At 38.5% G+C, this 13,526-nt stretch overlaps 1 protein-coding gene across 1 annotated transcript in view; it reads right to left on the reverse strand.

Moving 5' to 3' along the window:
* Positions 1 to 608: 608 nt before the first annotated feature.
* The window catches only part of plxna3 (plexin A3), a 171,217-nt gene continuing 158,299 nt past the window's right edge, over positions 609 to 13,526 (reverse strand). The window contains exons 25-32 of the mRNA XM_081349760.1: positions 9,756 to 9,915; positions 8,773 to 8,876; positions 8,560 to 8,656; positions 7,873 to 8,063; positions 7,043 to 7,212; positions 6,593 to 6,805; positions 6,099 to 6,249; positions 609 to 4,324 (exon numbers count right to left, since the gene is read on the reverse strand). Of these exons, the coding sequence (XP_081205886.1) occupies positions 4,229 to 4,324; positions 6,099 to 6,249; positions 6,593 to 6,805; positions 7,043 to 7,212; positions 7,873 to 8,063; positions 8,560 to 8,656; positions 8,773 to 8,876; positions 9,756 to 9,915 (1,182 nt within the window). The 3' untranslated portion in view covers positions 609 to 4,228. The remainder of the gene's footprint in view (positions 4,325 to 6,098; positions 6,250 to 6,592; positions 6,806 to 7,042; positions 7,213 to 7,872; positions 8,064 to 8,559; positions 8,657 to 8,772; positions 8,877 to 9,755; positions 9,916 to 13,526) is intronic.

Genomic DNA, 13,526 nt, shown 5'->3' on the forward strand with positions numbered 1-13,526 from the left:
ATGTTAATCTATTTTAAAATGTAATTTTTAAAATATTTTTTAGCATCATCACTGTGTCACATGGTCATTCAGAAATCATTCAAATCTGCTGATTTGCTGCTACTCAACAAACATTTCTTATTATCAATATTGAATTATCAATAACAGCACAGTTGTACTGCTTAATATTTTTTGTGGAAACCATGATGCAATTGTTTTTTTCAGGATTCTTTGAACAGCAAAAGAACTGATTTTTTTTAGTTACTTTAACTTTTGAATAGTAGTGTATCATGATTTCCTCAAATATAAAGAGGCTTACATAAATATGTTCTTATTAATACGTTCAGATTGGCTGTGATTTTACTGCATCATGCAGCAATTTTGCTTTTACTGGAAACTCATGTTGCGTCCGATTAGGACACATCGTACTGAAATATGCTGTTTTCCATTTATATTCCTCTGTTCTGATATGCACATGCCTGCAGGTGATCACGAAACTCAATCGGGTGCCATCTAACATTATTGCCTATCTAATTACAAAGTGTTTCCAAAAGTATTAGTCATATTTGTTTCAGTGTTGTACACATTCAGAAAGAGTGTAAGGTTGCCCGATTCCAGGAGTGATTGCGTAAGTTTCACTGAGACACTTGTCTTTATTTGAATGAAAACATCAAGCTCTTGAGACAAAATAGTCCTTGCAGATGATTATATATACAAAAACAATTGAACAAAAAAAAAAAAACATTCAAGAAATATACAGCATCATCCACATATTTTTTAATTAGCAAAAAAACAAAAAAAAACACCATGCTTGTCCTTTGAACATTAAGTTAGAATCCAATCTTTCAAAAATGTCGCACAGAGTAAAAAAAAAGGTGCAAATATATACAAAACACTTCATTGCAGCCAGCGTTTTAGACTCATTCTCACGACTCCCTCAAACAACTTAACGCATTAAAAATGGATTTAAAACAATAATTTAAACTAAAAAAAACAAACAAAAAAAACATTTCAGTCCAATAATTATACAAAATATATTTATATATTTATATAGAATTAAGGACTAGGCATAGCAGTTGCCCATTAACCAGTCATCCAATCAACCAGTCAGTCAGTCAGTCACAAAGCTCTCCAGACACGTTAATAAACTCCATATATTTCTGAAACTGTAAACAAGTCTGTTACAATAAAATTGATTAAAACATTTGGGATAAAGAGACAAACCGACAAATAAATTAGAATTAATTTATCTGAGACAAAATGTTTTTTTTTTTTCTTCTTCTTCTTTTATAACTAGAACATTGACTGAAATGTAGTTATGGATCTAAAACAGACATTTTTTTTCTTCTACTGTATCTACTGAAAAAACACCACAGTTATTTTTCCACTCGCTCCGCTCCGTTCCTCACAAGTTACAGGTGCTTTTAAAAGTATGCCGTTTCACCACACCACGAAAACAAACTGCAAAGCGCCTCGTTTGGCTCTGAGTTCTGCTGTACGAAAGGAAACGGGCGATTTCTGATATATGGCTATCGGCCGAGGCGTAGTTAGTGTTAGCTCTGTCTTCACCAGTCCAGCTAAAAACACCCCGGTGGGCAGTTGCACTTAACGATAGTCAGAGTTATCTTGCAGGCAGTATGTACGCGACCAAGCTAAGTCCACTTCCCCCACAGTACGTTTGGCTTTACTCACAGTATAGAAAAATCAGATGTAAACCTGACGGCGTGGTTTCAACCAAGAGGTGCTAAATCAAAAAAATTCAACCACTGAGGTTTCTTTTTTTAAAACATAGATTTATGATTGCGTTTCATTTCTCAAAGTGGTTTGTCCAGACGTCGGATATTGGTTTCGCACCTGCATTGCTGACGACGCAGCTTTGGCAAACAGGCAATATTTCCTGATGTATCGTGTTGCAAGAGGTTGAAATGCCAGAACGGAACCAGATTCATGAGCTGACCCCATTCCCCCAACAAAAAAACAAACCAATGTTCAAAAAGATTCTGCTTAATTATCATCCTGCAACTTTTTCATATGTTAATGAGGCCCACATTTAGTTCAAAACATCCTGCCTTCACAATTCCAACAACAAAAATTTGGCTTTTGATGATGCCATCTCTAAACGAACTGAGATTCTCGTTATCCCCATGCTGAATTTGACGGCAGGTTTAATTACATTCAATGAAACTTTCAAATATCCAGATACATTTTGTTTGTTGAAATGGCCAAGTTTTAAACCCCTGCAAGATGAGGTCTACAGCTACTAAACTAAAAGCTATTCTTTTAGTAGTCATCAGCAAAATCAACTGACGTATGATGCACTTAAAAGGTACGTGATCACTTTAGATGGTTATTGAATATCTACATTCAAAATCAACAAACTTAACTAATAAGGCCCCGATGGATTTCCCTACTGTTTTAATGATCACATATTATGGTGGGCGCTTGTTTGCTCGAACTGACCTTGGTGAATTAGGTTTTTTACATTTTTAAGATGAAGCAAATAGTTCTCCCTGTAGTCCTGGCTGTGATCGACTGAAGGTATTTTGAGTTTAAAACTGGAACATGTATAATGAGGCAACGTGTTTTCTTCTTTTTTTTTTTTTTGCAAGATATGCCCAGTTATGCTGTACATTCTCAGTTGGTGATTTTCCTCAACACAAAAACACAATCGATTCGCTACTAGACAGGGCAGAACTCAGAACCACATACAGCAAGGAATAGAAAACAGCTGAGAATACTTCACGTACGTATCACAATTCGAGTACCTGGAATATAGCGGTTTGAAGTTCACCTCCGTGGCAGCAGAGGGCGCCGCCGCCGTCACGGAGATGATGAAAGTCCGATAAAGAGAAGCGGAAATGACTTAAGGCCTTGTTGTTTGTGTATACAGACAGAATTGACACAATCTTTATAATCGATCAAGCAGGAACCTTATCGTGGTTCACGATGAGGTTTTTACGGGGGACGACTGAAGAGTGGTGCGGACGAGATTTGTCTAGCTGCGGACTTCTACTGTCACTCTACGTCAAAAATTGCATTGGCCTGCTGAAACGGCGATAAAACAGAGTAGAACAGTCGTCCCTTCGTTGTGCTTGGCATTGTGAACACCTTTTGGCTGCCATTTGGACAGAACAACAACAGGGAAATGAAAAGGAGCGATAAGTTGCATCTGCTAACATTGAAAATTTCGAGTCAGGACAGTGAATCTGAACACACAGGGAACTTAAACTCATGGCTTGCAGGTAAATCTGAGAGTTATTGCTCTAGATGGATCTACTACATTAAAGATGCCTGTCATCAAGGGACAAAACTCGGCCCTCGCCAACGCAGTCCAGGAGAAGAACCACAGAATCAGAGTAAACACTCCAAACCTCACAGTAACACAGCGGTGTACAAAAAAGCAAAGGGCGCAAAAATGTCTCCCGAAGGATGAATGCCCATCCCGGAGTACATTTTGGCGAGGGTTTCGGGGAGTCCTATCCAGACGCAACAAAAAGGCAAGCTTCAAAAGATGCTGATCCATACCTCTTGACAAGTAGAGGTCCATTTGGCCCCATAATCACAAAAAAGAAAGAAAACGAGAGAAAAGGCGCTTTTATAGGTCTATGGCATTTTCGAGACGAGGAGGAGAAGGTTCCTCCCATTCTGCCCAGCCTCAACACTACCCATAATGCAGTTCTCCCCAAATATTTGGTCTCCATTATTGATTCATTCTGATATAAATATCTTCATTTCTGTTAATGGAGCTCATCACCCCTGCGAACGATTGTTCTTGAGGCATCTCTCGGAGGTCGATATGAAGAATTGTTTTCTGATTACCCTACTAAAACACGATGCTTCGTTTCTCTCCCAGAAAGTCGGATATTTTCTTCAATGGCACTATCTTGGCAAATTAGCTTCCAAGGCAACAGCACGTGCACCTTTCCTCATTGGAATGTATCTGATCCACAGTAGTCCGTGTTGAATAGTTTGTTAGGCAGGCCGATGTGAGCGGCGTTCGGTCCGGTCATTAGGGAGTGCGGGCGTTTGGGCGTACAGGTTCTGGGTCCAGGAAAATATTGGGCTTCGTATGCTGTGCTGTGGTTCCTTTAGAGTTGATTGTCCAGTGTTTTAGCCTCACTTTCTGCTAGCACAAGCCGTGCGTGATCTTAAACGGGTCGGTCCGCCGGACTCCATAAATTCAGTCTCAACCCTCCCCCAAACCCCCTGAACACTTCCCCTCCCGTCCCGTCCGATCCGTCACCGAACCTCAGCTGCTGCCAGACATCAGGTTAATGGCTTGTTCCAGTTTGTGTCGTAGCTTGTGTTTGCGACAGTAACCGTCTCTGTCCAGCGCTGTCAAAATCTGCAAGAGAGAGAGGAAGAGAGGGACAGGCCATTAAATGAAGGCCGAATTCATGTAATAATTCAATATTCAACATCGTTTTGAGCGCGAGAGTTTGTGGACGCTCACTGGAGCTCTTAATGACAATGATAAATGACCTCATCATATACGACACCGCACATTCATCAAGATCAAACCACGAATACAGAAACAACATTTGCATATCAATTCAAATCTCATGTGCATCTTCAAACTACCGTTAGGCCAATTTGCATGACCACTACCAGGATTTATGGTTTTCAAGATCTTACAAACGTTTTGATTTAAAGGCTTCTGTAGATATAAGTTGTGCCTAGAAATTAATGATATGAATTTCTTTACAAAATCACATGGTTTTAAGAACGAAAAAATGCCCCTGAAAATGCCCCTGAATATAAACTGATATTTCCTACTGACACACTACAGCAAAAGATAACTGACTTAAAGGGTTAGTTCACCCAAAAATGAAAATTCTGTCAGTAATTACTCACCCTCATGTTGTTCCAACCGCGTAAGACCTTCGTTCATCTTCGGAACACAAATTAAGATATTTTTGATGAAATCTGAGCCATGTCTCACTCCTCCATAGGCTGCTATGTGACCGAAACTTTCTGGCCCAGAAAAGTTATTAAAGAGATCGTTAATATAGTCCAAGTAACTCCAGTGGCTCAATCTTAAGTATATCAAGCGACGAGAATACTTTTTGTGCGCAAAAACAAACAAAAATAACGACTTTATTCCACTTTTCATTTCCTTCTCTCTGGGCCTCGTAGTGTTTTTGCGCTTCGCGTCTGTGTTGCACGTCATCACGCATCACACACATGACCGGCGTCGGCCAATAGTGAGCCTACGTGGTGACGTGTAACACAGACGCGCAGCGCAAAAACACTACGCGAACCAACTAGAGGTCCAGAGAGAAGGAAATGAATAGTGGAATAAAGTCGTTATTTTTGTTTGTTTTTGCGCACAAAAAGTATTCTCGTCGCTTGATATACTTAAGATTGAGCCACTGTAGTCACTTGGACTATATTAACGATCTCTTTAATAACTTTTCTGGGCCAGCAAGTTTCGGTCACATAGAAGCCTATGGAGGAGTGAGACATGGCTCAGATTTCATCAAAAATATCTTAATTTGTGTTCCGAAGATGAACGAAGGTCTTACGCGGTTGGAACAACATGAGGGTGAGTAATTACTGACAGAATTTTCATTTTTGGGTGAACTAACCCTTTAAAACCAACATGCCTAAGACTTTTGCACAGTACTGTATATATACACACATACATACATACATACATACATATACACACACACAATTATATAAACACTAAATTTTATGATAAAAAAAAATCACGATTAATCGATTTGACAGCACAAATATATATATATAAATACATACTATATATATATATATATATATATATATATATAGTATGCATGTGTGTATATATATTTGTGTTGTCAAATCAATTAATCGTGATTTTTTTTTTTACATTACATTTAGTGTTTATATAATTGTGTGTGTATAATTATATATTTATTTATATATTTATATAAATTATAATATTTAGTAAAATACCTATTGTAGAACATTACATTGGATGGTGTTGCTTTACTTAATACTAAGTTTAGCAGAGATGACACTGAAAAACCCATATTTACTTTAAACCCCTCTAAACACTTGACTCTTGAATGCTAGTATTTTGTGTAAATGTGTACCGCTTAGGACGGGGTGAAAATAAATGTCCCATGTCTCACCTCTTCCTTGTACTTGTTGATGTAGAAGTACAGTTCACTGAGCGCGCTCAGTGTGTTGAACTCGTTGCCATGGAGACGAGACTGCTCTACCAGATAGGCGTCCATGTCCTGATCGCTGATACTTGGCATCTTGCTGATGTCTCTGTAATATCTTGAAAACACACACACACACACACACACGCACACACACACACACACACACACACACACACACACACACACACACACACACACACACACACACACACACACATAAATACCCTGGTTTAAAATGATCTGCTTTGAATTGTAAATGAACAGTTTGCAGTTAATCTACTGGGGAAAATGAAAATCAAACTGATTAATTTAGGCAGCATCTAATCAGTTGGGCCTACTAGGGCAAGTACAGAATTACAATTATTATTGTTAAAAGTGGAGTGTCAGTATCCTTGCAGGTTTTGATCAGTCAGATCAATCAGATAAAGTGTGTGGTATTCTGAGGCATGTGTCCGTACCTCTCCACCCAGCTCTTGTAGTTGGGAATGTCTTTAGCATAGAGGAGCTTGTTTGACGGAGAGTCTTTGCCCAGGCGATGCTCAGACGTCGAGCAGGAGTCCATGAAGGTCTGAGCCACCACTGACAGACAGGCGTCTGTAATACTGTTCTTGTGGATGTCAAAGACAAACTGAGGGTTTTTTATCACATTGACCCAAAACCGCAGAGGAAGGCTGGGAAAGAAAGATAGAGAGAGAGAGAGACAGAGAGAGATACAATAAAATCTGATTACATCCAAAAAGCTTTTTAGTGATTGTGGTCTGTCTTGAATAGCACACACAAATACATTATTTTCCAATTGCTCCGAGAGCATTCACTAAACAAATGGAACTGAACTGGCGACCCGGCAAACAATCGAAACAGATGCTTTGGAAAATGAGGTCGAAGACCGGAAGTGCTCAGGATCTCACCAGTTGCTCTTCCAGGTGTGCCGTACGTCCGGGTCGGTGATCTGTCTCTTGTCCGCCTGCTCGTCCAGGAAATCAAACATGTATTTGATGGCCAGCGGGAGAGCGCTGCCGCGATGGGCCGTACTGAATACAGTCTCAAACAGATCGTCCACAAACTTCTGCAGTGTGCCCTAAAAACACCACACACAAGAGTTTACAACATGTTTCAATAAAATCTCTGCTGAGATATATCAGTAATTTGTAGGCACTATTACATACATTTTATTGAATAAAACACCATTCGTGAGGTCTTAATTGATGTGTTTTGAAACTTCAGTGTTATGGATGCCAAATGATTCTTATTAAATGGATTGCTCCAACTTTTTAAAAGCAATCTGTTTCATGTTGTGCAAATAGTTCACTACAAAATTGTTTAAAAATGCATTTTTTACTTTGGTACATTTATTCCTGTGATCATTTTAATATGCTGATTTGCTGCTCAAGAAACATGTATTATTATTTTTAGTTTAAAATAGTTGTTCTTCAATTATAATTTGATGAAAATAAAGGTTAAAAAGAACAGCATTTATTTAAAATAGAATATTTTGTAACAATGTAAAAGTCTTTACTGTCATTTTTGATCAATTTAATGAGTTCTTGCGGAGTAAAAGTAAAGAAAATCTTACAGAGCCCAAACTTCTGATGCATTGACGCTAGGCTGAGTAAATAACGACAGAATCTTCATTTCTGGCTGATATAACCCTGGTAAAACACTGTAACAGCCTTGAGTTGTTTCTTTTGTTTTAATAAATATCTCCCTTTCCTGTGTATACAGGATGGTGTTCATGTACCTTGGTAGCCAGTAAGCGTGTGAGGTAAATCTCAGACACCATCTTGCTCCCACGGTCTCCCTCCCGCTGGTCTGCGTGCTCGTGGTTCTTCACCAGGTGCCAGAGTTTGGTGCCCGTCTCCTGGTCAGGGGTGATCATGGGAGCCCTGGAACGCAGGCTGTCTGGACTGCTAGACGTCCTCAGGAGGCTCTCTACACCACAACGCCATTGAATCCAAATTAGCAAATGCACTTCTTAATGCATTGCTTTTACATATCTTAGCCAGTACATCTAAACTCATTGTCTCTGAATCATAATATTTATCTTTTTAATGGCTGTCTCTCAAAACCTACCGAGCCGAATCAACATTTACTGTCTAGAAGGGTAGATGTCTACATAAACATCATTATGGCTGAAATGGATCCTCTTACAGTATGTGACTGATTTCAGACAGCCTACACATTGAGAGCATGGCTAAGGTATCCAAGACTGCTGTTTAGCTAGGCAGATCACAAGCTTTTTTCACTGAAGAGCTCAAACAAACTGACTTCAGCCAAGAATGGTTGGTGAAAAGATCTTAAATTCCCATTTGAGTCAAACATGCTGCATGTGGCGCTACACAAAAGGCTGAAAGAATCCGTGATATATTAAACAAACATGGCTAAAGCCGAGGATCATGTGGCGTAAAGCGATCCGAGTGTGGCTTACCGTATCGACTGAGAGAGCGAGTGAACGTGAAGGAGTTGGCGATGTTGTAAGCGGATACTTGCTTTTGAACCAACGCCACCAAAGACCCATCTGTCACCTAAGATGGAAAAGGAGAACTATAAAAAAAGCATCTCCATTTTTTGTACAGCACGTGACAAGCATCGGTAAATTTGCATAACATAACGGAGCAGCTGCCAGGAAATGTTGTTCAACCTGGTAGTGCGCCAGTGTGTTCAGTCTCTTCCAGTCGCTCTCGATCTTTGTGGTGACGTCTTCATCCTGGAGGATGATTCTGGTCAGTCGACCCTGTCGCCACTCTGTAGGAGGACAATGAACGCATTAGTCTGGGATGATGATGTTTCTAAAGTGTCAAAGGTAAAACCTTTGCTATGTTTTAGTCAACATGTGATAGATAGATAGATAGATAGATAGATAGATAGATAGATAGATAGATAGATAGATAGATAGATAGATAGATAGATAGATAGATAGATAGATAGATAGATAGATAGATAGATAGATAGATTGAACGATAGGGCGATTGAATGATAGATACTGTAGGACGATTGAACGATAGATAAAATGACAGATAGATGGATCGATAGATAGAACAATAGATAGATTGAACGCTAGATAGGGCAGGCAGACAGATGATAGAATGATGATAAAGACAGAACAATAGATTGATTGAATGATAGATAAAACGATAGATAGATTCATTGAACGATAGATGGATAGAACAATAGTTAAGATAGATAGAACAATAGATAGATTAAACAATAGAGATAGATTGAACGATAGATAGAACAATTGAACGATAGATAAAATGATAGATAGACAGATAGATGGATCGATAGATATAACAATAGATAGATAGATAGATAGGGACAGACAGATAGATAGATAGATAGATAGATAGATAGATAGATAGATAGATAGATAGGGACAGACAGATAGATAGATAGATAGATAGATAGATAGATAGATAGATAGATAGATAGATAGATAGATAGATAGATAGATAGATAGATAGATAGATAGATAGATAGATTGAACGATAGATAGGGCAGGCAGACAGATGGATAGAACGATAGATAGATAGATCAGTTGAACGACAGATCGATCGATAGATATATATATATAGATTGAATTAACATTACATGATCTGTATTTTCCTAATAATCCTCAGTTATTACCCAGGTCCATGTCGTCGGCCTGCGGGCGCTGAGAGTACGGGATGCCCTTGTACACGGCATCTAGCAGCTTGTCCTTCACCTGAGTGATCGTGTCACAGTTTAGCACCTTAACAGGGATTTCTGTACCGGCCTCTCCCTCCGGAGGAATACACATGAGCGTCTGAGAGAGCAACACACAGATTTGGAACAATATTTAACATCAAAAGAAAACACGACAATATTGATTGACAAGATGACCAGCAAAAACACAAAAACAAGTCTCCATTAAAATCTAATATGCAGACCGCACACTCTAACATACACATGGACTTATGAGGGTGCAGAAAGGTCAAGACACATTTTATTATACACAGCGGGAGACTGGAGCTCGCTCTGGCCCGGCTCTGCCAGCCTATCAAAGATTGATCGAGATCCTGTTTCATGCTTTAGCCTGATTTATCATAATAGCCATCTCAACTTTAACTGTTATGTCAATGGTGAAATATTTATCCGCCTGCAAAGCGCTATTTAGAATATGTGAAACGCGCGGGTTTTGATAAAACGGTCACAGATCGATAAAAACAAACGGCTAAAAGTGATTGATCCGGCCACAAACAAGGATTCATATGGCATTTCTGAAGGTAAAAGATACTTCAAGCTGAAATGTGTAATCTTTTTGATATTAAAATACTTTCTCCCATCCATTTAATATGCATGCAGACACAACTTGATAGGTTGATTTCCATGAAAAGTGTAAACAATGTCTCCGTCTTGCTAACAAAATATTAATCTGTTTGTTTTAAGCAATCTGACCAAAACAGCAACAATGTACTCAACCAATGCTGTGTAAATAAATAAATGAATGAACAAATACGTTAAAACGTACAGAATTTGCCATACTTTTATATCTAAACACTCAGAAATCACGAAATTAATCGTAAAAAAGCAAACCATGGGATAACCATAGCACAATGTCCTAATAAAACATGGTGCTTTTGCTACTTCTTTTAGTGTATGAATGCATATCGTTTTTGTACCATAATTAGTATGGTAAAACCTTAATAAAGCTATAAATCTTTCATGCAGCCATATAGCATTAGTAAAAGAAGAATTAAAAATAAGACAAGCTGTGGAATGTGTGCATCAGCTCATTTATGCAGCCAGTAGCATAAGTGAAACGAGATTCATAAAATAACAGCCCTCAGCACTTACCAAGTGAGTAACACATACAAATAACGGCTTTATAAACAGCAGTTGAGTTGCATTAAAGAGCCGAGCCGATGCTTTGATATATCTCCGTTCACACCGTGACAACAGTCCATATAAATGAATGAGAAGTCCTTTTGTGCGCATGGCCAGCGTAAATCGTGTGATTAAAACAATGCAGCTGGCACTGGTGCGCGACTGAGCATCCGTAATCACGGCTACTCGCTGATCATTAGCTCACGGCAATTCCTCCCTCCAGCCGCGGCTCACACGCGAGAGGTTTGTGATTAAAACCCAATTACACAGTAAATTACGGAATTCTCCCAGAGACGGAGCCCAGCTATATTTAGGACACCCGACGCTGGTTTAGGAACCGGATTGGGTTGAAAATAAGAGCTTGGAGGAAATGAGGGTTTTACGAAAGCTTAACATAAAGATCACATCTCGTCTCTGGCTGTGTGTGTGAAGATGAGAGAGTGTGTAAAGGTGACTTTAGTGTCCTTTAGCACGTTCACACATTCACATTTCATCACCTAGCTGAGCCGTTAATGGTTAAAGGAAGAGTAATACTGTATCAAAACACAGTGTTTTACCTCTTCAGATGTTTTTAGCTAGAAGTAATATCTAATATTAATACTTACCTTAGTATTACTAACACTCACACCAATTTTGGCATAACATAACATACAAAATCTTATGAAATCTCATACTGCAATATCCCAGCGTTTATAGGCTATATTCTGGCTATTTTATGGTATTCTGTCCGCATTTGCAAGATCAATGCGAGATCCAGTATCTTTTTTTTATTTAAATGTAACCGGGTAATGATTTAGATCCTAGTTTTAATCAGTGTCCCATTGGCCCTTTAGTCCCATCTGAGAAAAAAACAGACCTCAAATGCCAATGAAATATTCTATAGAAATGTAATCTTATGCATAAATCATTTTTTTAAAACAACTTTTGATACATCAACTACCAGTGACATTTAAATGACCTTTATGGGATATAAAAATTGATTGACTGATCTGCCAATTATCATTACTATGAAGGCATCAGTATGAAAATTCTGGCTGATACCCAAATAAATAAATAAAGTTTATTATTCACACAATACTACTAATAATAATAATTATATATGATAATAATCTATATGATTTAGTCTAAAAAATAAATATAAATAATAAAAAAATGTATAGAATTAATAACTGTAACATTATAACTGTAACAAATAAAATGGTTTTAAAAGCTACAAGTGAATTTAGTCATCACTAATGTGTGCTAGAGATGATGGCAAAGATAATCTAAATGTAAGAATGATTAGCCAATACGCAAAGCTGAACTGACCAATCAGCATTCAGAACTGGAACAATCTGATTTATAATTCAAAATGTGTTGAAACAAGAGCAAATATTTACACTCCTAATGAACATCTCAACACACACGCTGTGTCACAGGTGAGCCTGACCTTTTCTGACGGCCCTTAGGGGCCTCTCTTTAGGGTTGACAGCTAAGACAGCTGAATAACTGAGCTACATATCGATTCCCTTAAGCTGATCTATCCTGAATACTGTGGAATTGATGAGCTGTCCTATAGCTGTAACTACCACTGAGGAGCCATAGATTAAAGCTCATTCATTGGTCGACTCGTATTGTTCCATTTAAAATCAATGCACAGATCTCCGTCGGCACAGACAGACAGTAAATATGCTCTTTTTGTGTAGTCGTGCTTGTGTGTGTGAGATAGAGAGTTTAAATCAGCCGCTGTATTTCCTGGCTGTCTGTTGAGTTTTGGGTTTGTTTTATGAATGCCATGATAAATTCTCAGATTTGTTTCAGTCATTAAAGGCTCTGATCAGGTCAGATGAAGGGAGGCGAGACGCATATCAGATCATTCTTTGTTTTTTCTCAACCTCTGTCCCTGTTATAGCACCTCTGACAAACCCTGCTCTCAAAGTCATTTTATAACTTACCCTGCCTGGCCTGATATCATCAGTCTGATTGGCATTTGAGCTTTTAAGTCGGTTTTATCTCAGAAGGGACTAAAGGGCCGATGGGATCTCCGGATCCAAAAACAAGCGAAAAGAAAACCTGCGTAAACCATGTCTGTGTTTGAAATCGCCCCTATACCCTTAAATAGGGCACTATATGAGGGAACAGCCATTTGTAGTGGTGTCAGAAGCCATAGTGGGCATTATCGAGTGCACTCATTCAATCCCATAATGCACTGCACTAATGATGTACACTTAACAGCTAGCTAGAGAATACCCATAATGCACTGTGAGAGTTGTGCACCGAATGAATTCCAGCGTCTGACTAGAAGATGAAGCCCACAGCTGAATCATACATCCATCTGTTTTTCCACACCGCTGGTCCAATGTGTAATATAATACAGGTATAAATTCATTTTTAATTGATTGTTAAATTGTTTAATTAAGGGTTATTCATGCTAGTTTCAATGACAGAGTTCAAGATAAATCTTTTAATTACTACTGGAGCTGCCAGTTTGCTGAGTTGCAAATGATAATTAAACAGCAAGCACAAACTATGCAAAAGTGGCCGAATTCACACACTCGTTTTGGAATATAA

Source organism: Scardinius erythrophthalmus (genome assembly GCF_964197995.2).
Source record: "Scardinius erythrophthalmus genome assembly, chromosome: 20".
NCBI lineage: Eukaryota > Metazoa > Chordata > Actinopteri > Cypriniformes > Leuciscidae > Scardinius > Scardinius erythrophthalmus.